The 23129-nt window shown below is 48.5% G+C and overlaps 1 protein-coding gene across 1 annotated transcript in view; it reads right to left on the reverse strand.

Annotated features, from left to right (window-relative positions):
- Nucleotides 1-167: 167 nt before the first annotated feature.
- Nucleotides 168-23129, reverse strand: part of VASH2 (vasohibin 2) — a 41413-nt gene continuing 18451 nt past the window's right edge. The window contains exons 5-7 of the mRNA XM_030303047.1: nt 18330-18711; nt 16790-16905; nt 168-3267 (exon numbers count right to left, since the gene is read on the reverse strand). Coding sequence (XP_030158907.1) covers nt 3195-3267; nt 16790-16905; nt 18330-18711 — 571 coding nt within the window. The 3' untranslated portion in view covers nt 168-3194. The remainder of the gene's footprint in view (nt 3268-16789; nt 16906-18329; nt 18712-23129) is intronic.

Raw genomic sequence — 23129 nt, forward strand, 5'->3', positions numbered from 1 at the left:
AATTAAGATGTGGCAAAACAGAATAGTGTTTAATAAAGAGTCTGAAAATTGTGGAAGAAGACAGGGATGAGAGAGTGATAAACACGTTTGCCAGGACAAGTATGTAGTCAAAGGACAAGAAAAAAAATAAATCACACCATCTTACATTCTTGGAAGAAGAACAATCCTTCAGTTTCCAGGATGGTTTTATTAAAGTCCCATGCCGTGTCTAAACATACAAGTGATGAGAAAAACGTTAACTTGAAACATGCACTTATCTGGCATTCTCTAAAATACCATTATACAAGTTTTCCTTTACTTAGAAAAATACCCACTAAAACAATCACAGTTTTCCTTAAAGATTTAAAAAAAATGTATTGGCCAGAACAAAGTCCAGGAGAATAAACAAGATTCTGAATTGTGTGTCAAAAAAACTGTACAAGGTTGTACATAAAACTATAGCTTACAAAAGCCTCGGGTATAGTAAGAATACAGAATTAAGATCTCCAAAGTTCTATTTACCAGTATCTATTAATAAAATCCTTATGAAATAATTGACTTAGAAAAAGTGAAATGCTCATGATTTCAAAGTGTATAGAAAATACTAAATATCACTTTCTGAAATAAAGTGTACTCAAAACAGCACAACATGTAGTCTAAAATCAAGATTTCTGTCATCCATTTAAACTTTGCCATGTATCCCCATAATGGCTTGAGCACAAAACTTCTCTTGCATGAATAACTTTCAATACTAGATTCAAATCATCTCATAGATTTCCTTTTTTTGAATTATAGCCAGTCTTAAAATCCATTTTGGGGGGTAAATCATGTCATGGTTTTTGTTTTTTGGTTTTTTTTTAACCTTAGTATCATTTTAATGAAATTATTGCACTAGAATTTAGGAGTTTGGTGCCTGTCTCAAATCTTTTAGAAATTAACATAATTCCATAGGCAATGAAAATAGAATGAAAACTAAGAGCATTTTAAATTAATTTTCCTGTTTCTGCCACGAACACTTGCTTTGGGGAAATGAATCTTAAAATCAAGGAGCGGAAAAAAAATCAGGTTACTAATTGAATCAAGACAGTTGGCAGTTTTAAGGCTTATACATCAGAATATTAGAAATGGTCTGTGTTCCTGTTCTTTTACCCATTTTTGTGGGAAACAAGGCTCTGCAATTACTGACCTTTTCTATTTTGGATGGGACAGTGCTTGAGCAACACTTGGAAAATCCTATTCCAGGCTCTTAGAAAATCCTTATTCTAAGCTACTTATACTGCAGTGGTATAAATACTTATTGGAGATAACAAGATTTCACATTGATAAACATAAGATAGGTAAATCTTGTTTTTCATACATAAAAGGAGCTAAGTCGGGATTGTTTTAGAAGAAGAACGAATTGACTAATTCAAATGAGTTTGCCTTATGAAGACGTATAAAGAAACCTCATTTTAAACTCTGATAATAGTATTCTTAAAGTGATCAAGTTCAGAATTTTTAACTTCTGTATTTTCACCTAATTGAGATGTATGCTTACTCGGTACTTTTCATGTAAAGGACATTAAATGTCCTTTTTCAAGAAAATACTTTTCGTTGATGCCATTGAGTTTTAGCATAAAGCGAGCTCGTGCATACGTGGCCAAAGGACAAAGTCACCTTCGGTGGTTTTATTGGTCAAGAATCAAGCAGATTCTTACTTTTTTTACTCCCTTTCTGAAATCACCTTCAGTGAAAGAAAGCCAGAGAGGAAGCACTGAGACTAAAATAACACTTGCGTTGACTAGTAGACTTCACTTAAATACGCCTGTGGGCCTCACGAGTTGGCATGGCGGCTGAGAAAACACAGATGCAACAGAAGCATACTCCTGATATTGCTAACACAGATTTGGCTGTTAGGGTTCTGTGTGGCCCGCAGCCGGAAGTTCCACTGTGACCACCACATGCAGGCCACATGCTCCTACTGCCCTTGATGGACTACGTCAGGCTATGAGGTGTAACCCTGTACCTGAGAGACTTTTCCATTTTAAAAAAGGCTCTGCTTCTCTCATTCACTGCATTTTCCAATTGCTAGTTCCTAAATGTCACGAAGTGGTACTTTAAAAAGCAAGGTACTGGAAAATGATCACATCGTGCCACGCTTGGTCTTAATATAAGACATCGGAACACGTCTCTACCAGCCGTGAGTCCTTCAGAATCAAGGTCTGACTCAGAGTTCAAAAATCAGATGGAACGTTGAAGAGAAAGGTTATCTGCTTCTCCAGGCTCTCTACTGATCCACTGCGGGCCTCTGCCTTTCTGAGTGTGTGGCTGTCAGCGGTCGCTGCAATATTGCTCAATTTGTGTCGCGGCGCTATGACCTCTTGTGCTTTTTTTTTTTTCTTTTTTGCTGGAGTTTGCAAAGTTTAAATGTCAGCGACAGAACGTAGACTACCTCCTGCACGTGCTTTTTGTTTTGTTTTGAAAGAACAGAAACTGCTGTCCGTGAATGCTTTTAAGAAAGATTAAGAAGTAGTTCCAACATCCTGAAAATAGTTTCCCGTACTGCCAGAAGAATTTCAGTGCTTTTTTTTTTTTTTTTTTTAGTAAAACACTTGATATAATACCTTAAATCTCATTATGTGTGCACCAGGAAAAAATTCCAAACTTTGTGGAGATCCCCATTGGAAATATCGGGGAAGCAATACAAATAGAATATAAAAAAAATGAAAACACCATTAAGTTTGCATATCTGATGTCAAGATGCTGAGGTAATATTGACTGCTTACAAAAAAAAAAAAATCCCACCAATCTTTGCCTCTGTTATTGCTGAAAAAGACATTAATACTGACTGAGTTACCTTACTATATCAAAAGTAGGAGGGAGGGTTTCATTAACATTTCCTACCGGTGAGACATAATGTTCAAAAGCAAGTCAACAAAAACAGGTGAGTGGGAAAACATAAAACTACAGTTTATGGTATTACCCTTTCTATCTGTAGTGAGGGAGTCAGTCCAACCGCAGTGGGCTTTCTTACTTCAGCCTTTCCATGGTTGCCCCTTCGTGAATTTTCTTTCAAAGTTAATTGTTGCCACCCACTCCGCTTCCACGTCCAAGTGAATCCGTAAAAATAAAATCCACAGGTTCTCCGTAAATAGTTGCAGTTCCTCCTGACGATGCTGGGGTAAAGTGCAGAGAGAAGCACCAGAGAAGCCCCCTTGTTGGCTGATATGGCTTGCCTAAATTCGGATTTGGTAGCCCACTTCATTCAGCGTGCTGAGGTCAGCCACCTTCTTCTCAGGCAGTGCAGGCCTAAGGGACCAAGAAAGGTGGTAGAGTGAGGGCATGGGAGAGAGAAAGGTCACTTAGACTCTGGGAACTCTGTTTCTTTCTCCTAACCCTTCTGGTGCTTGTCCCCTCCACCCTCACCCCCCCACCAGCCTGAGTTCCCAGCTCAACCTCGTGTTCTCAGGTCCACTTCTATGGGATCTAGGGAACATTTTCACAGGCTTTTGATGTACAGTTCAAAAGCATTTTGGGGTTGCCAAATGAGTTTGTCCAACCTGAAGCCTGAATTCGGTCACACTCTAACTTCTGAAACCCAGTTATCCGTAAACCTTGCAAGGGTCTAAAAAGTTACATCTAATACGGTAGAACTAAAAACCTGAGCCAGATTCTCCTTGAATTCTTAGCTTCCTGGTGTTTGTGCCCCGGGGGAAGCCCAGCCACTAACTTCAAGACCGCTCAGGTGACAGATTCGCAGGGAGAGATTCTCTACTATCTTTGATAGAGGGTTACTGTTCAGGCCTGAATGCATCAAGTCGGGGCAAATCCTTTACAACTCATCTGAAAAAGCATGTCAGGTGTGGAAACTCATTCAGTGGCAAATCATCTCTCTAAATACATTTTCTGAAGTACTAAGCATTTATGTGAAGTCATGTAAGAAAATACTTCAAGCTGGTAAAGGAAAATCAGAAGGCGCATCATCTGTCTTCATTAAAGACATTTCCTCGATGATTTCCCAATATAAAACTATGCCTAAGCATTCGACGACTTAGCTCACAGTTTCCCCATTTCTCAGTAAGCCTCCTACCCTCTTGGATAAGAGAGAACTGAGATTAAAAAACAAGTTTAGCAAAACAAAAAAACAAAACAAAACAAAAACAACCAACTTTAGCATATTCAGTGTGGCAAGTGAGTCCTAATTCAAAAGTTTATAAGAAGACTGAAGACATTTTTACACTACACGTGAACCTTGTTTTAAGTGTTTGAAGAAAAGAGACCAAAATGAAAATATAATTGTTTAAAAGTTTCTTGCTTTATCCTTTGAAAGCCTTCCTAACAGCAAACAGTTTTCCCCTGGCATGAACGTGGTCCAACTCATTCAACGTTATCAGAGCCAGAAACGAACAGCTAGCTTCCATCTAGGGTGCTGCTTAAGGATAGGCTTCACATTTTGGCAACAAGTTCTACCCCCTACATATTCTCATTCTCTCTGTCTCTCCCTCTACCTCCATCTCCTCTCACTCTCTTCCTCTTCACCTCCCTCCCTTTCTTTTTTTCAGATATATCCCATGTCAACAGTCTACGAACATCCCTTCTGAAACCTGATTATTCAAAGTGGTCAAGAAACCTTCCCTGACTATGTGCCATTACTAAAGAACTTGTCAACTTACTTGTCTCTGTGTTGCATGGGGCTGATTTCTCAGCATGATCATGTGTCCTGCTTTATGGATCAGGAATCATGCCTTTTGTTTCTTTGTGTCTCTGCTCATGGTGCCCAACGTACACAGATGATGCTGATAAATATGGCTGCCAGTGGACAGAAGTCTCAATGCTTCCTTACGTGTAGACCCCCGCTCACCGCATCAAGGAGCTCAAGGCTTCTGAGCTGCAGGGTGATGGTGTCCTCCAGCCATACGTGCCCTAGACATCAGCCATTCCCTATAAACAGAGCCACGGGCAGAGTAGCCCCCAGGGGCCACTGTCAGGACCATTCTTGAGTTGACACTTTTGCCTGAGGGTTCAAACTGACATTTATGTCTCTGCCCTAGCCCTCAGCCCGCTGACGTGGAGAGAACCAGGGCTCTTGCAGACAAGTCTGGCTCAGAGTCCATTTGTATCTCGTTCATTTTTTCACACAGCCTGAAATAAAGTCTCTGTTTGGTTTCCTTGCCTGAGGTATGTCATCTTTTCAAACAGCGAATATGGGACTTTCTCCTTCAGAGAGACTCCCCATAAGTTGCATCCTCGTGAGGCAAAGGTGCCTAGAAAGGCAAATCTACTTCTCCCCTCCTCAATGGTCTCCACTTTTAGGAAGTTGAGCAATCAAAAATTCACTTGCCAATGGAAAAGACTGAAGTACTCTATGCATTCCTTGCTTTACAAAAGCATTAAATGGAGGTCATTTCCTAGAGCAATCAAAATACAATTTCCACATTGTCTTTCCTGGTAGTAGAACTACGTAAGCATATATTCCTTATCCAAATATAAATTACATTTGTATTGAATGAGTTTTTTTTTTTTTTTTTAACCTCACGTTTTTTAATCATCTCCGTGTGGCAGAGTCACATCCACCCACCCACATCCTCAACATCCACTCCACTCCTCCATTGTTCCTTGGCAAAACCCAGATTTTTCGCCAGGCACAGAGCCGCCTAGAATACAAACTACATTTCCCAGGCCCCCTGAGGCCGGGCAAGGCGTTGGACTACGTTGCAGCCAATGAGACTAAAGTGGAGGTTACCAGACGCCTGTTCAGAGAACAACTGGCATGTGCCCTTCATCATTTTTTCTTTCTTTCTTGTGGAAGCGATGGCTGGAGCTCGGCCCTCACGGCAGCACAGTAAAGAGGCAGAGCAGTAAGATGCCCCCACTACCTCCGCCGACCTTCTTTCACATCATGGCGAAGCACGATTAAGTCACCCCAACCTCACCTGCCGCCAAATCTGAGCCTGACCGGTATCATTTCTTTCCCTCCATTAACTCACTAATACAACACCAGTCCAGACACGATGCTAGTCGAGTTGGCCTGAAGAAGGTTCACATGTGGAGTCAGAACACATGCCTAGAAAGTTCTCAAGCATTCCACTCCGGAGATGTGGCCACACCCTGCATGAAGTCCGGAGACTCACTTATAAGAGTCAGTCTTCTGGGGCGCCTAGGTGGCTCGGTCGGTTGAACATCCGACTCCAGCTCAGGTCATGATCTCACAGTCCGTGAGTTCGAGCCCCGTGTCGGGCTCTGTGCTGACAGCTCAGAGCCTGGAGCCTGCTTCAGATTCTGTCTCCCTCTCTCTTTGCCCCTCCCCTGTTCATGTTCTCTCTTGCGCTCTCTCTCTCTCTCTCTCTCTCTTCCCTCCCCCCAAAATAATAAATAAACATTAAGAAATTTAAAAAAAAATTAGAGTCAGTTTTCTTCCCTGGAGCCCTGCACACTGTGTAGGACCTAAGCCATAGTGGCTCTTTAGATCTCCCCTTGTCTGTTCCTTGTGTTTACCAAGAGAATCCCCACTCCAGGGTCCTTGAGCACCTCCCAGTGGGTTCACCCCAGTGTCTGCACCTTTCCTGCCCATGCTTTCTTCCCGACCTGGCCTCCTTCTCAACACCGAGTCACGTCTCTCCTTCTTGAAACTCCAATAAATGTGCTGACCCTCATGTGTGAGAATAGCGCTAGCAAGACAGGAGCCTAACCTGGTTTCTCAGGTGTTCGAACAGATCTGCACTGACCTATGTCCTTTCCCTCAGTCCTGTGACCAACAGTGCCTGCTGGATTGGTCCACAGGGTCAAGGAGGTCTAGAAGACAACACACCCTAGCCGCTCTGCCCTGGAATGTGGGCTCGCCGGGGATCACTACTATGCCACCGCCTGGAAGCCATTTTTTGCCCACTCGCCTGACTTCCTCACCTTGGAGCCCATCAGCTCTGAGGAAACAATTTTCACCACATTTTTCAAAGTCTGTGTTCGTAAAACTTTACCCTTACCCTTGGTCCACTCCTGGCTCCCTTGAAACCAGATGTACTTTTTTTTGTTGTTGTTAAGATTTTATTTTTAAGCAATCTCCACACCAACGTGGGGCTCCAACTCACAACCCCGAAACCAAGAGCCGCAGGTTCTACCAATGGAGCCAGCCAGGCACCCCCCAAAAACAGATGTACTTTAATTTGGGGGGGGGTCTTTAGCCTCCTTTTTCTAAACTTTTCCTTAGCACCTCCACCAGTTCCCCACCCCACCCCCACCCCCATCTTCCAGGTGCTGAGAAATCACCATTATAAGTAGCTTTCATTTAGTTGGCACTAACTAGGCGCCAGGCATTGCTCTGAGAGGTTTACAGGGATTAACTAATTCTCACCATAACCCGATGGGGTTGATACAGGGGAAGAAAGCGAGGCACTGAAAGGTAGCAAACTTGCGGAAAGCAAAGTCACATGTTTAGCAAGTGGCGGAGCCAGAGCTCATCCCCAGAATCTAGAGCTCATGCCCTTAACCATGAAGAAAACCGATCCATCCTCCTGCTGGCCACCCAAAGCATCCTCCCAAGCACCTAAGGATATATACCACAACCACCCCCGTCTCTGCACCTCCCCCATGCCTTCTTGTCATACCTTCGAGGTCCAGCCCAAATGCCACTTCTCCCCTAAGCATCTTCTCACTTTCCTTCCCTCACGATGCATTACTCCTTGCCCCTATATGCTAGGGTATGTCCTCCGGTACCTCTGCGAAAGAATCCTGCAGGTTCATAATCGTTATCGCTGCCTCGGAGACTGAACAAATCGACAGCAGGGATCAAGTAAATTCACCTAGGAATCCCCACTGTTGAATACCCTGTAGTTCTCAATCGACTCGGGTCAAGTTCTCACTAACGTGTAAATGGCTGATAGGGCTTCATTTATGTTACCTTTATGATGGGATGTTTTAAACACAGTCCTAAGCCAGAAATTCAAGTCACCGTAACAACATTCTTAGAATTAACATGTAGGAAGAATTTTTTTTTTTTTTTTTTCCTGTGCAAGAAGAGCTTTACCTTACCTCTAAAAGCCGCCTGGGGAACCTGCCTGCTTGGAAAGCGGAATGTGGTTCTGCAATGACAGAGAGCTTGAGGGCTTCCAAAAGTAAGGGACTAGATTGTTTCCTTCCTCTGTATCCCACTTCCCGACCATGTCCCCCTAGGCATCCAGAACCCAGGGGAGAACAAAAGGCTAATACTGGCAGAAAAGGAGTTCAACTGAGATCCCCAGTGAACTGCCTGAAAGAGGAAACCCTTTTCTTTCACAGTGATACTGGCTGCAATTTCCTGGCCTGGCGAAGGGCAGAAGGGCAGAAGTGCCTGTGGGGCCCAGCCAGAAATACAGTTCCCTCCTGGCCAGCTCGTCTCAGGGCCAGTGCTTGTGCGTGGAGAGACCTCTTCCAAGTGCTCCCCTGGCTATAATTAGAATTCTGCAAAGGGATATATTTTTAAGAAACACAAGCACCAGGATGATGATTCAGCCGGATCTGCACTTGCCCAGAACCTCTCATCAGATCCACGGCTATTATTTTAGACTGAACAACGTATTTCTCCAAACCCCTCCCCAGTCCAGACAAGGAAAAGATCTCAAAGACCTTTCCTTTTGAAGGGCTCTCAGCCCGCCTCCTGTTTTAGGGAAAATGGGGTAGAGGACTTCTCGTTTCCAGTACTACACGTTGTGCAAGGAAGAAGGGAGCACTTCCCTCAGCACACAAATGGATGGTCCCAGCCTCATCTGTTGTCATGGAAACGTATCCAGGGTGACTTAGGGTGACTGCTCGACGGCCTGGTCCCACGTGTGAACAGTAGAGGCCGTTCAGAAGGCAGGTAGGTTCTCTATGCTGGTTCCATAGAGAAGGTATTCCGTAGCACAGAAACCTTAGTCTGGCACATGGTGGATGTTCACATTCTGGTTTTCTGTTGTAAGTAAGCGCCACGCCTAACGCGGGGCTTGAACTGACAACCCTGAGGTCAAGAGTCGCATGCTGTACCAACTGAGCCAACCAGGTGCCCCCACGCTCTTCTGACGTGGCCCCACATTTTCAACGTGACCTCTCATCCCAGGTAGCTGGGAGTAGATATGGTACTTTGAGTTTTCCAGTTTGTCTCAATCTTATATGGCTTGTGATTCGCTCACTTAATCCAAATATATCTATAAAATGCTAGGAGTGTTCGCCACTGCTACCTAAACCTTGAGAGTCTGGGAAGAGTGAACCATCACGTCGAACCTCGAGTCTCTCACACCCGGAGGCGGCCTCGGTGCCCAGGAAGAGCTTGGCTAGATTGGATGTTGGTGGCAGTGAAGCCACAAGGAGGCTCAGAACCAGAAAGTTCATGGCAGCATGTCGGGGACTTAAGTGGGGACCTCACACCCCAGGGCCGTGTGTCTGTGTGAGACTGGGTTTAAGGGAAGAAGCAGGAAGTGGAAGGAAAGCCTACAGGATCCGCCCTGAATCCCCAGTCCCCTTTCTGCAACTCTGTGTAAGGCCTGTGTCTGGGGCACCTCCTCTCCTCACTTTTCAACGCCCACCCCCTCTCTGCTTGGCAGTTGATGGGGGAGCAAAGGTCAGACGGCCTGGGTGGCAGCCGGGAGAACAGGCTCCTGTAGCTTGCTTGCTACTTTCTCACCCACAGGATTTTCTTTTCTTTTTTTTTTTAAGTAGGCCTTAGGCCCAGCACGGAGCCCAACACAAAGCTTGAACTCAGGACCCTGAGCTCAAGACCTGAGCTGAGATCAAGAGTCAGACACTTAACCGACTGAGCCACCCAAGCGCCCCAGCCCACAAGAATTCATTTAGCAGCACTTTGTGCCAAGTGCCTCGTAGATCTTGGGTTACTAGGACGAATAGCTTTCCCTGGAGCCAAGGTCCATTCCCTTCCTTCTGAGGGAAATCTGCCTCTTGCTTCCGTTTTATGAGGATACTTCAGGGACACTATCCTTCTATGTCCAGTTCAGGGCCGCCTGATTGGGACGCACAGGCCACCACTCTGTTCGTACTGCTTACTCCTGTCTCCCCAAGGTCAGAGCCCCTTAGTGGACTCTTAGTGGACATGCCCACGTGTTCATCTAGTCACCTTCCCACACGAACATGCCCATCAGGACCAGTTTAGCTGTATTCTCTGTGGACTCAGGATTCTAGAGAGGGTTCTACAGTAAGGGTGCAACTCTAACATTGACTTCTCGGACCTCAGCGTTAACGGTGAGGAACAGATTAAACCAGGGATGGTGCTGGCCCAGCGTTTACTAGTTCAAGCAGAGACCCCAGACCCTCCTCTCGTGTCTACTCTGGCAGGAATCAGGTCAGGCCAGGCACCGATTTAGGACTTATGACCTATCTGGGTAGGCCTCAGCTGGAGGGGCACTGGGAGGGGGGGACTGGTTCTTCCCCACCTGTCACCCTCATTCAAAGCCAGTCCCGCTCTTCATTCACACGCCCTACTTCCCAGGATGGCAGGCACCTTCTGGCAGCTGCAGGGCAGACAGCTGAAGTTGCTACGTAAGCAAACAGGCCTCAGCCTGAGAGACGGGGCCCAGAAGAGACTCTCCAGGATCTGCCCTTTCTTCCAAGTCCTCTTGAGGCAGGAGGCTCTGGCCAGAGACCAAGCGCCACAAGCCACTGTTTGCGATTCCCCTCCTTGCTGCTCCGGAGAACCCGGCCAGGACCCCCGGGTGCTATCTGACCTGCAGGAGGCTCCCTGCTCACTCGGCCTCAGGAGGTCTCTCCTGTCAAGACCCCCCATCCATCCCGGTTTCTCCAAGCATCCCCAGGGACCTTGGCCCCTATGAAATCCCAGGGGAGCTAAGCTGGGCAGTCCTCTGCGTTGAAACTACCTTGTCTGGGCTTCGAGAAGGAAACTCCACATCATCCAGAAGATCCTACTTCTCCTTCCACAGCCTTTCTACTCTTTGTGTGTGTGTGTGTGTGTGTGTGTGTGTGTGTGTGTGTTGGGGGGGGCGTCCCCTCTAATTTCCATGCTAAGAAAATTTTCTCCTTTCCACCTTTTGGGACATTTTCTCATTTGGAATCCAAAGAGAATGACTTCGTAGGCCTCATTCAGAGTATCTTCAATGCAATTAGAATCAAGGGGATTCTCTATGACTTCGTTATGACATCATGGCTCACTTGAGCAACTGCCTGGAGGAACTGTTGGGATCCTTCAAGACAGAATGGGGCAGGAACTCCGTTGTGGAGCTTGGGGCCAGCAGTGAAAGGAGGGAGATCTTAAGACGGAGCTTAGTAACCTCTGTGAGCCTGAGGGTCTCCAGCAGGGGGAGCAAAGCCCGGGAGAGCCACAGACCGCCACAGAGACCAAGGACCAAGAAGGGAAACCAAAGGGGAAGACAAAGGGAGGAAAAGGACCATAAACAGCAAAAAAGAGCAGAGGAGGGATGGAGGAGGAAGAGGAGCCAGACAGCAGAGACAGAACAGAGATGTTCTCACAGGTCCTTAGGGACTCTTGCCCCACTTGAGAAGAATGTTCCACGCGGTTGCTCCAACTGGAATGAGCTGCTTTCGTGCTGACACAGGCAGCCCAGGCAGAAAACCACTGTCCACTCACCCCCTAAGCTCCCAGGTTCAGCCCATCGGCAGCAAGCCAAGAGCTGCGGACTGTCAGAGACAGAAGGGGCCCCCCGGGAGCGTTCGTGGTTCTCAGGAGGGCAACTGTTGGCATTTTAGGTGGAAAGCTTCTTAATGGAGGAGGATGAGCTTTGCAGGAAGTTTACCATCCCGGACCCCTGAGAATAATCACTGTGACAAGCAAAAACTTCCCTTCCCACCACAGGTCTAACCCTTGTGCCCAACACGCCCCCCCCCATCCCGAGGGTGTCTGGCTGCTGCTGAGAAGCACCATGGCGGCCCTCAGTGAAGAGCTGAAAGGGGAGGGAGGCCCAGCATGGGGAAGGAGTTTGTGGAAGTGCACAGCAGGCCTTTCAAACGTGGATCTCAACCTCTATCTCCCTGTCTCTTTTAGAACCAGAGGAGCCAACTTGATGGTTCTGTGCGGAAGGTTTGCTTTAAAAGCTCCTAGGGGAGCCGAGTGCGACAAAGGACTTGTGGGGGGAGGGGGGAGGGTCCCTGTCTCCCTCTCAAAACCTTGCCTGATCTGACACTAATGCAGTCTTCGCCACTCGCCCTCCAACCCAGCTGACTCTTCTGTCAACCCCGGGGACACTGAACCTCCTTTCCAGAATGATTATTCAGACAACTGCAAAAATGGAGAGGAAGGCAGGGCTGGAAGTAGCTCCAGCTGTAGGGATGAGGTCGTCAGGGATATAAAGCCACTAAAATTATCCCAGCACAGAAAGGGGCTGGGACCCCACAGCTGATGGGCCTCTTGCCTGTTATGGTAATATTCCACCATTTGGGCCACTCCCAAGCTTCATATGGCACCCAACACATTTAGAAATGATTTGATGGCCTTACGTAATGCTAAAAAAATAACACAGTGACAGAGTCACAAACCCTTCCTAGTCCTGGCCATTCGACGGTAGGACGGCCAGAATTTGGCGGAGTTATTGGGTCACAACCAAATGCATCCCTTTTTCGTTTCCTCACCAAATCAAGATTACCTGGAGGAAAGCCTGCTTGGTGAAGGCCACGGGTAGAAGCTGAGAAGCTGCTCCTCTCCAGACACACCTCTAGGAACCAGGGTGCCCTGGGTTCTAGTCTGCAGCAATGGCGGAAGCTGGGATCTGGAGGGGGAGGGAGGGGCTGCCATCCCTCTTGTGCTCCCTGCCTCACACAGCCCTTCATTTTACTTTCAACTCTTGCCTCTCTGTCCCCTCTCTTCCTACTTGGTAGCCCCTACCCAGCCCTGCAACTCAGAAAGCAGGGTTGAGGAGGAATTAGGGAAAGAATCTTCTCTCCTTGTGACACCTCAATCCACTTGAAACTTCAGCCAAGATGTCTGCCCTCTAGATTCCCCTCCTGACCTCCAAACTGGAACAAGAAGTGGCAAGGGCTTCCACTCCCAAGGATGGCCGTGGTCTTCCTAGATCAGCTCATATAAAATGGTCCACAGGAACCCACAAGCCACCTGGCCTCTCTTGATGGTCAAACTCTTCCAACCCCCCCCCCCCCCCCGCCCCGGCTTTGGCTGTGAAAAAGAAAATGCCTGAAGCCTGACCCGCTGGGGAAAGTTGATGAAGGAAGACTCCTGGGAACCAGTGTTGTGCCCAGGAGAAAGGGCTGTGGGGGCAGGGTAAGGGTCTGGGGGTTCAGGGGCTGGTTGCAGCTACCCTCCACCATTTTGGAAAAGTTTATGTTTTCACTGAACCATGAGCCGTCCCCTCTGTGCTCCTGGGGCCTGTCTTGCTGAGGCTGGGGTCAATTTCGGGACATAGAGGGAAGAGAGAGGAACTGATTCCCATCTTCCTGCAGGTCTTCCTTCCTGATCCCTCCAATGACTACCCCCCTCTCCTTAGTGACTTTCTCCCCCTCCCCAGGCCCGCTCCGTGCTTCCGGTGGACAGGAGGGGAGAGGACGAGTGGGGCCTCAACACTACAAGGTGGCTTTACACTCACAACTGCGGCAGTCTGAGCGCCGTCCTCTGCAGGCGCAGGCAGGGTCGCTTGCCTCGGGTGCGTGACAGAGTAGCCAGAGATTAGGTTACGGGCATGGCCTGGGGGTGACTGAAAACCAGTTTCTCTATCTGGCCCCTAGGAGGATGAACAGTCGGGCTCCTCCCAGAGTGTCTTCAGTGGAGCCCCACGCTGGAGGGTCAGGCTGGGGACACACCCCCTAGTTTCACCTCAGCACCTCAATCTCTAGAGGCCCAGGCCGGTCTGGAGTCACGCTCAGGCCTCAGCACACCCAGTACCTTCATCTTGACATTCTGTTGTGTTTTAAAGTCAACCAGCCTCCCTGGGGCGCCTGGGTGGCTCAGTTGGTTAAGCATCCGACTCTTGATTTCGGCTCACGCCTTGATCTTGTGGTCGTGAGATGGAACCCTGCATCGGGCTCCACCTTGGACATGGAGCCTGCTTAAGACCTTCTTTCTCTCTCTCTCTCTCTCTCTCATAATAATAATAATAATAATAATAATAATAGAGTAAAAAATAAAAATAAAAAATAAAGTCAACCCCCCGCTCACTTCTCTCATTCTGATTGATCAAACCACGGATCTCCAAGAGTGGTCCTGGACCCGCGGCATCAGCCTCACCTGGGAACCTGCCAGGACAACAGCTAAATCACAAGCACTGGGGAAGGGGCCTGGCAGCCTGTTTTAACAAGCCCTCTGAGGACCCTGTGCTTGCTCAGGTTTGAGGACAGGGTGTGGATCCTTCCATCCATCTTCAGCTGGGCCCTCATGCTGTGTGCAGCCCCTCCTTCCTACCCTCCTACCCTGTACGGGTAACCCACCCGCCCGCTCACTCCCACCCGATGACGCACATCCTTCACCAGCAGGATAAAAGCCATTGAATGTACAGTCTGTCAACTTCTACCTCCTCATCTACCTTAAACTCTTCCTCATCTCCCCCCTTCATTTGCTCCGACGACCCTAACAGCTGTCTCCTGCAGGTGCAGACAGGCTCCTTAACACTCCAGATCCATCCTCTCTGCCTATTCCTTCCCCATCTCCTGTTCTGGTTTTTCTTCCTCTGGGCTACTCAAGGCCTGCCAGCACTTCCTTCCTTCCTCATCAACTTACCCAACTTTCGCTTCAACGGTCGCTTTTCAGTAGACGGCTCTAATGTCATTATCTCTACTCCTCAACTTCCTCAAACTCCAGAACTACACTCTCAGCAGCTTCTAGGACACTGTCCCAGGATGCCTGAGAAGCTCCTCAAATCCCACAGTCCAGACTCAAATGCAACTTCTTCCTCCACTGTTCTCAGATGCCCAGCACCCGGCGCATCACCCTGACTACTGTCTCCACAACCAGTTTCTGATATCTTGCTGGCTTTACCATTCCTGAACACTCATGGTAACTTTTTCAGGTTAAAACCTGAACATGGCTTGGACTGCAGAGTTCCTGTGGATGCAGGCAAAATGGATCCAACAGGGATCGTTTGAAAAACCCACAGCTGCCATTCTGTGCATCAATCCATGACATAGAATGCTTAGGGTTTCAAGTGCTCAGGACTTCATGTGCTCAGGACTTTAGAGGGCAAAGCAAGGCTTTATGGACTATTCAATGGACTGTATACTGGGAGCTCCAAAGGGAAGCCCCCTCCAGGGGCAGAAAAGCTAGCAAATCAAAGGAAAGGGCCCCTTCCTTGCTTCTTGAGTAACCAGATTCCTACTTCTGGAATTCTATGCTACAGGACCCTCTGGGAACGGCTGACATATTCATAGTCCCCTGAGACAACTGCTACTTTGTTCAGGGACATCAATGGGTGGATGACTGCATCACAGAGTGGGGAGAGGCAGGGTTAGGGTTAATTTAAGGTCAGGGTCAAGAGTCAAGGGCCGTGATCAGCATCAGAGGCAGGATTAGGGTCAGAGGCATGTGTGAAAGATCTGAAGCCAACCTGCTCCCTGAAAGGACAAAGCCATGCTGAATCCCCCCTGTTCTCCAACCTCTCTTGCTATAGGAGCTCCCAACCCCCACCCACCTCATCATCCCTCCCTTTTCAAAGCCGGGACCCCCATCATTTCAGCCAACACCTTTCTGGCTTAGAAGCTGAACCCTGGGCTCAGCAGTGGGATGGGGAATGAGGACAAATAGGGAACGTTCCTCGAAACTGACAACACCCCATCCTGTCCTGTTCTTCCAAAAGCAGAACCAATACTCCCTGTTCTGCCACCGTCCCAGGGCCGACCTGGGTTCCAGCCCCAGTCCCATCACCGACCAGCTACACAACAGCACAGTGTTCGGCTTTCTTCCTCTGAAAGTGAAAACTACAGCTCTCCCTTCTTACTCTACAGCGTGGACGTGACAATAATAACGTGCTTGCGTGAAAGCAGTTCCCCATGAATAAACCGCTCTCATTACAACTTCTCAGTTGATCCTAACGACTCCTTGTGAGATGGGCAGGGACAGCATTTTTATCCTCGGGAAGGGCTTCCCCAGGCCACAAGGCTAATGAGCAGCAGAGCCCGGGCTCAGCCTAGACCACTGTGCGCTGTACCCACATCATCCCTGGTGCGGCGAGAGCCTCCTGTGACCCAGCATGCTGCTGGTATTAATAAAAGTAATATTTTTTCCCTGTATAAGTATGGCCCAAATATTTGCCAGTGGATTATCACTGGTTACTTTGGGCTTCCTCAGCTTCTCCAATCTGTCACTTCTCAAGTGGGTCATTTTGACCTAAGCAGTAGGTGTGGAATCACTAGCCTCGGGGCTAAAACAGGGGAGCTAGAGTCAGCAAAGAAGAAGTGGGTATTTCTGACGCTGTGATCCAAACCACGATCACGCTTTCTGCTGGGCACAGAGGGCTGCGGGGTTTTAGGAAAGTTTCATCGGTTCTAACAATCCGCTCTTCTGGCTGCGAGAACTGAAGCCCAGGAAGGTTACATGACATGCCTAACATCACGTAGCTCAGAAGGAGCTGAGCTGGCCCCAGACCCAGGCTTCCTAATTCTAAAGCCAGTGCTGTTCCCATGGTGCCAGGATTTCAGGCTACCCTTCATCTCTTGCAGTCTGGGGCTGGGCTCTTCTTCTGAGTCTATAGCTGACAGGTGGTGGCGTCAGCGCAATGGGAGTGACGGGCAGGGGGGGATCCTTCTCTACAGGGGATGCCCCCTGCGTGAGGGGCGGTCCTCTTGGAGATCTCGGTCAGCTTCAGATGCCAAGGCCCACGACACAGCTTCGTCCCCGTGGGCTAGGACAACCCCACGGATGTGTGTGTTGGGCTTTCGGGAAAGAGGAAATACTACTCACGACTTGTCTCTCCTGCCGAGCCGTCTCGGGGGGCTTGCCTGTCTCCTTCTGGGGGACAGGGATTTCCCCCGACTTCTCACTTGGGTTGGAGAATGGGCACTTGCAGGTTTCAGGATCTGAAGGAGATGTAAGGAGTTACCACACCGGCTCCTAAAGGACCCCGCCCTCATGTCTTCCTGCCCTCAGCCCACCAAGATCCCGTGGCTTGGAAGGCACTGAAGCTGGAAGGCCTTCCAAACAGGAGGTCTGACAGATGCTCCTCTCTCAGTCTACACTGGCAAGGAGCAAAGGTGCCGCTTCCCAGGGGCTGAAATGATTATACCGTGCCCCCTTTTCCACAGCAGAGAAGCAGAGCCCAAGGCCTCAGCTCCCCTGAGGCTGCATCTGGGTGCTGGGTGCTGTCTCGTGAAAGCCAAGTCCCATCTACATTGCTCCAGAAACCAGCTTGTTTTTCCTCTGACTCTCCCACCCCACACACATGCACAGAGTGGTTTCAATTTATCAAGAATCTCGTTTCCAGGTCCCTCAGAGTGAAAATGACAGGTCCCCAAGAGCTAAACAGAACTAAGTCTGAGGTCAGCATAGGCTCTTTTCCCCTGTGGTCCTCAGTGTAGGCACAGGCTTTCTCTCCGTGACTCCACAAGCCCTGGAGGGACAGGGACAAGCAGGCATCGTGTCACCATGGAAGTGACACGGCAGAAGCAAGAAGGCTTTACAAGTGTAGTTTATATAAAGCCAGCACAGTAAATGTTTCTTTCCTATTGTGACACTGGGTCAGGATTTTATGCCAAAACGCGTTGCAACTTACAAAGCAGAGATATAATGCAACTCTGCAAGAGATGATAAACCAGCTGACCCACTCATCCTGCTGTGCACAGGCCCTTCTGGTTTTAAGTACTAAAAATTTCATGTCCTGAGAAACCTCTCAGTTTCAGACAAACTGGGATGATTGATCACCCTGTTATAATAAAGACAGAACACAACAAAACCATAACCTTCATCTAAAATGGCTAACATTTGGGGCGACGGGGTGGCTCAGTCGGTTGAGCGTCCGACTTCGGCCCAGGTCATGATCCCACGGTTCGTGGGTTCGAGCCCCGCGTGGGGCTCTGTGCTGACAGCTCAGAGCCTGGAGCCTGCTTCGGATTCTGTGTCTCCCTCTCTCTCTGCCCGCCCCTGCCCCCACTCTGCCTCTCTGCCTCCCAAAATAAACAAACATTAAAAAAATAAAAATAAATGGCTAACATTTTAGATTTGATTGCATAGAAGGAATTGTAGGCCAAGACACTGCCGTAATTATAACATCTAAATCGACTTTAGCTCCAGTGTTTGAAGTAGCATATGCAAAGAGAAACTTTAATTATCCGTGTCAAATAGCGAATGATTTCGATTTTTTGTTTTAATAGGGTGGCTACTAAGTAAGACAACCTCAAGGAGATTTTGACCGTCCCAGAAACACGGGGCATGAGGCAAGAGGGAGAGAGACAGAAGACAGGGATAGAACTCTTTTGCATTGCTCACTTGTCTTCCCAGCACCTACCTTCATTCTCATGTCCCTGGCATATTTCTCCAGCTCCTTCCTTATGTCAGCCCTCAACATCTTTGAGACATTGAGGACCAGCTGCTTCCACTCAATGGGCTGAAAGCTATGAGGCTCATGGGGGACATACAGCCCAATCTTGACCTTCTTGACTGTGTGCAGGTACTTCTTGTAGGAGTCTTCAAAGTCAAAGATGAGGTCACTCAAAGTCCGAAAGGTCAACGGCTTGTCCATCAGCTCAGCCCTTCGGCTCATGCCCAGTGAGCCATAGCGGCCATTGCAATAAATCCCCAGCACAACATGGTGAAAGTAGTTTCCTGAGAAGTAGGTTTTAAAGCTGATGGGGAATCGCTCGATGGAAGGCTGTCCATTGGTTAAGTATCTTAGACCATCTGAGTCAAGGAAGAGAAAGGAGACCTTGAAAATTCACAGAGCTTGGACTCCCAGTAATGGAAGTGGCCCATACGGGCAAAGTGTCCATCCCTCTGCCTCTGAGTGGGCCCACACCTTACCTTTCCAGACTAATCCTTTTTTTCTTTTTCATTTTTTTTAACATTTATTTATTTCTGAGACAGAGAGAGACAGAGCATGAACGGGGGAGGGCCAGAGAGAGAGGGAGACACAGAATCCGAAGCAGGCTCCAGGCTCTGAGCTGTCAGCACAGAGCCGGACACGGGGCTCAAACTCACGGACCGCGAGATCATGACCTGAGCCGAAGTCGGACGCTCAACCGACTAAGTCACCCAGGCGCCCCGAGACTGATCCTTTTAGAAAGGATTCACTTGATATCTTTGAGTACCTAGTATACAGTGCATATCAGTGCCAAGTTAATATGGGACAAAGAGAAAAACTTGCCCTCTACTTTAGCAACTAAATAAATGCAAAATGAAACAATGATCTCTCCCTTTCCCTCAGTCTTCTACAGGGCATGATGAGGATTAAAGGCTTTTTTAATGTAATCAGAATGATGTTCTCGGACATTAATTCTGGCTGGAGCGTGTGGGACAGACCAGGAACCGAAAGCCTCTGCAAAGCTCCAGAGAAGAAATGAAAACCAGAATCAAGGCAAGGCAATGCGGACATAAAAGAAACAGACTGGTTGATTATCTGGATGGCAAGGTGTCAGAACAGCTCATACTTGCACCTCATCTGCTCCTCTCACGGGCCCCGGCACACCCATGTCGACAGCCTTGGGTACCACACAGAAAGCTGCCTCCAGCACACAAACCACAGACTCCCCTCATCCCCAACGCGCTTGGGATCACAGCTTGGCTCTCTCCACTTATCAGCCCATTTGGATGGACTAACTCGGCCTCTTACCGCTGCCTCAGTTTGGGACCAGTAACCCCCACAGAGCGCAGCTCCAAGTAACTACCCCCCGTGACTCCACACGCTGGAGCCAGGGGCAAGAAGTGCCACATCCACGAGCCCATCTCAAAGTCCCAGGATAGCCCTGGCCAGGACCCGGTTTTCTGGAGACTGATGCGGAAAACTCACGGGTGTCACTTTTCTGCTGAAAACAGTTGGTGACTCCAGAGTGTTTCTAAGGTAAATAATCATCCGGGTGTTGAACATGGTGGCCAGGGCGTGATAAGGGCTCAGTTAGTAGAGACGGTCTTCCATTCTCTGAGCATTTCTCTTCACCGTTTCTTGCCCCCACTCCAACGTGCTTTCCACACAAAGGCCAGAGTGGTCTACTCAAGCCAAAATGTGGTACACGTCAGCTCTTCTGCTTAAGTTTTCAGTGTCTCTCATCTTCCCCAGACTTAGCCCAAATCCCTTACAGAAGTCCTGCCACGATTCAGCCCCTGCTCATTATTCCTTTGTGCAATCTCCTTTCCGCCACACCCTAGACTAGCACACGGACCCAAGGGCGACCCGTGACTTTTTGAAGGATACGCCGGGACCGCAAAGCATCCACACCTGTGCCCTCAGCACGTATAATCCCTCATAATGTGAAGTCAAGTGTAACTGAAACTCCTAAATGACTTTTAAGTGGCCTTTACGGCACAAAGCTATGAGACCAAAGCGACCTACGAAACTTTGAACAAAATGCCACTCAACACTCTTCGCACTACATGACGCCGCCAACTGCAGTATAACTTGTCTTATGGCTTCACTGCACATCAGCCTTCTAGGGCAGGGGACTCAATTCCTTTGGGAACTCCTAGGAATCGTGAGTGGTAAGGATGCTGTGGGCCCTATCCTCTTTCCACAGGCTGCACCCCAACTGGAACAGCCTCACTGCTATCCCCTCCCCCTTCCTCTCCCTTCTCTGACCTTCCTCTGTGTGGGTTAAGTACCACCCCCACTCCCACTCAAGAACCCCTGTAGCACCCTGTGCTTAATCACCCACCATTGTAATTGTTTATTTGTTTGCCTCTTGCAAGGAGTTCCGTTTCACATGCTGGTGTTCCCCGGGGCATAGCGCAGGCCTGGCACACAGAGGTGCTTGCTTCATGCTTGTTGAATGGATAAACCTCCATTGTGAACATACATTCCTTACACTTCAAAAGACTGCGTCAGTGGGGGCCAACGCAGGTTCCCTTGAAAGACAGGAACTAACAGAAGCCAGCCCGCAGCCCTGAGGTCAGCCTCGTCCTCAGCCTCAATTTGGGCACAGATGGCTCCTCTCTACAAAAATGGTTACCTGTTTTCACTTCCCCATGTGACGTTAACCGGCAGGAAGGGAGTGAAATCATATCCTTCTGAGCCCTCTTACATCAATTCTTGCTTGTTTTCTGGGACGAGCTCTCTGGGGCTGGAATAAGGGCACTCCTTAGTTGTTTTAGTCAGTACAACAAGCACTTACTGGGTGCACATCTCCTGTGCCAGACAGCCCACAGGTGGGGCTGTGGAGCCAAAGATCAAGGATCCAACCCTTCTCTGGAAGTCTCTCGGGGAGACAGACTCAAAGTGGACACGATATGATCAGTACAGCAGTTCCTCAAAAAAATGAAACACACCATTGCCATAGGATGCAGCAATTCCACTTCTGGGTATGTACCCCAAAGAACTAAAAGCAGGGACTCGAACCGATAGTTGCACACCCATGTTCGTAGCAGCTTTGTTCACAACAGCTCCAAGGAGGAAGCAACCCAAGGGTCTGCGGGTGAACGGATACAGGAAACGTGGAGAATACATACCACGGAATATTCAGCCTTAAAAAGTTAGGAAATTCTGGGGCACCTGGGTGGCTCAGTCAGTTAAGTATCCGACTCTTGATTTTGGCTCAGGTCATGATCTCAAAGTTCGTGAGTTTGAGTCCTGTGTCACTCTCTGTGCTAACAGTGCAGAGCCCGCTTGAGATTCTCTCTCCTCTCTCTGCCCCTCTCTTGCACTCTCTCTCTTTCTCTCTAGATAAATAAATAAATAAATAAACAAACTTTTTAAAAGGTTAGGAAATTCTGACACATGCTCCATGGATGAACCTTGAGGACATTATGTTAAGTGAAATAAGCCAGCCACAAAAGGACAAATACTGTACGATGGAACTTTACGAGGTATCTGGAGTAATCAAATTCATAGAGACAGAAGTAGAACGGTGGTTGGCAGGGGAGAGGGGAGAAAATGGGGAGTTAGTGTTCAATGGGCGTTTCAGTTGGAGAAGATGAAGTTCTGGACGCAGAGGGTGCTGACGGTTGAACAAAAGCATGAATGTCCTCAATGCCACTGAACTGTGCATTTAGAAACAGTTAGAATGCTAGATTTGTGTTATGAATATTTTACTGCAGTTAAAAACCCCCACACTCACTATATACGTATGTCAAGCCATTATGCCGTTCCCCTTAAGCTTACACAGTGCTGTACATCAATGGGATCTCGATAAAATGGAAAGGAACCACCCCAGTGTGATGTGTACTGTCAGAGAGGTAAGCCCAGAGCACGCAGGGAGAGCAGAGAAGAGGTCATGCGGTGACCATGCCAAAGTTAGTCTTGTGGGACAAGTAGAGTCGGCCACGTGGAGAAGAGGGAGTGAGGAGGGTGCAGGAAAGACCGGTCTCAAGGATTTGTTCCATCTTGATGGCAATCAGGAAAGCCTTGGGACCTAGAGGACCTGGGCTCGGAGAGGGAGGGGACAAGGATGAGGGCAAGGAATGGTCTGGGCTTTTCTAGGGAAGAGGGAGACAGCAGTGCCCAAGCTCCTGGAAGATCCACCCGGAATCCAGCCGGCTGGGCATGTGCCTACCCCACCTCTAAGAACACACCTGCCACTTGAATCCGGCACAGAATTTGGTACCATGATTAACCCCTTCAGGGTCAGCGAGGCCCCCGAAATTGCTGCCGGAATTAGAAGATAACTTGGAACCAAAGGTCTGTCTCTCCGGCAGGCATGTGAGAGTGTGCGCACGCGCTGAGGCTAGATCGAAAGAAGGGGCTCTCCATGAACGAATCCTGAACAGTGGCCTCACGTCAGACGAGAGGAAACAAGGCAGGACAAGACAGGGGACACAGGGCTCTAAGCAGCAGCCAAGCTGACCTGTTTCAAAGTTGCTGAAGTGCCATTTGCCTCCCCGGACCTGCAGAGGGGCCTGTGGGAGACACGGACATCTGACTCAAGCTATGTCCTTCACTGTGCTCGGGAGAAAAGTGGGCCACAGGGGTGCTGACAAAGAGCAAAGGGAAAAGACAAAGATGCTGTAACTTTTAGAATTCAGGTCTGGGTTTCTCGTCTGTGTCCAAGAGTCAAATTTCCCTGAGTTCAGCAGCGCGAGCCATGTTTCTGCACCCTTCCCACCTCCTCTGCCCTTTTCTAAAACGTCACACCAGTAAGAACGAGGGAAAACCAAGAGCCACTGT

The sequence above is a fragment of the Lynx canadensis genome, chromosome F1 (genome assembly GCF_007474595.2).
Source record: "Lynx canadensis isolate LIC74 chromosome F1, mLynCan4.pri.v2, whole genome shotgun sequence".
Lineage (NCBI taxonomy): Eukaryota > Metazoa > Chordata > Mammalia > Carnivora > Felidae > Lynx > Lynx canadensis.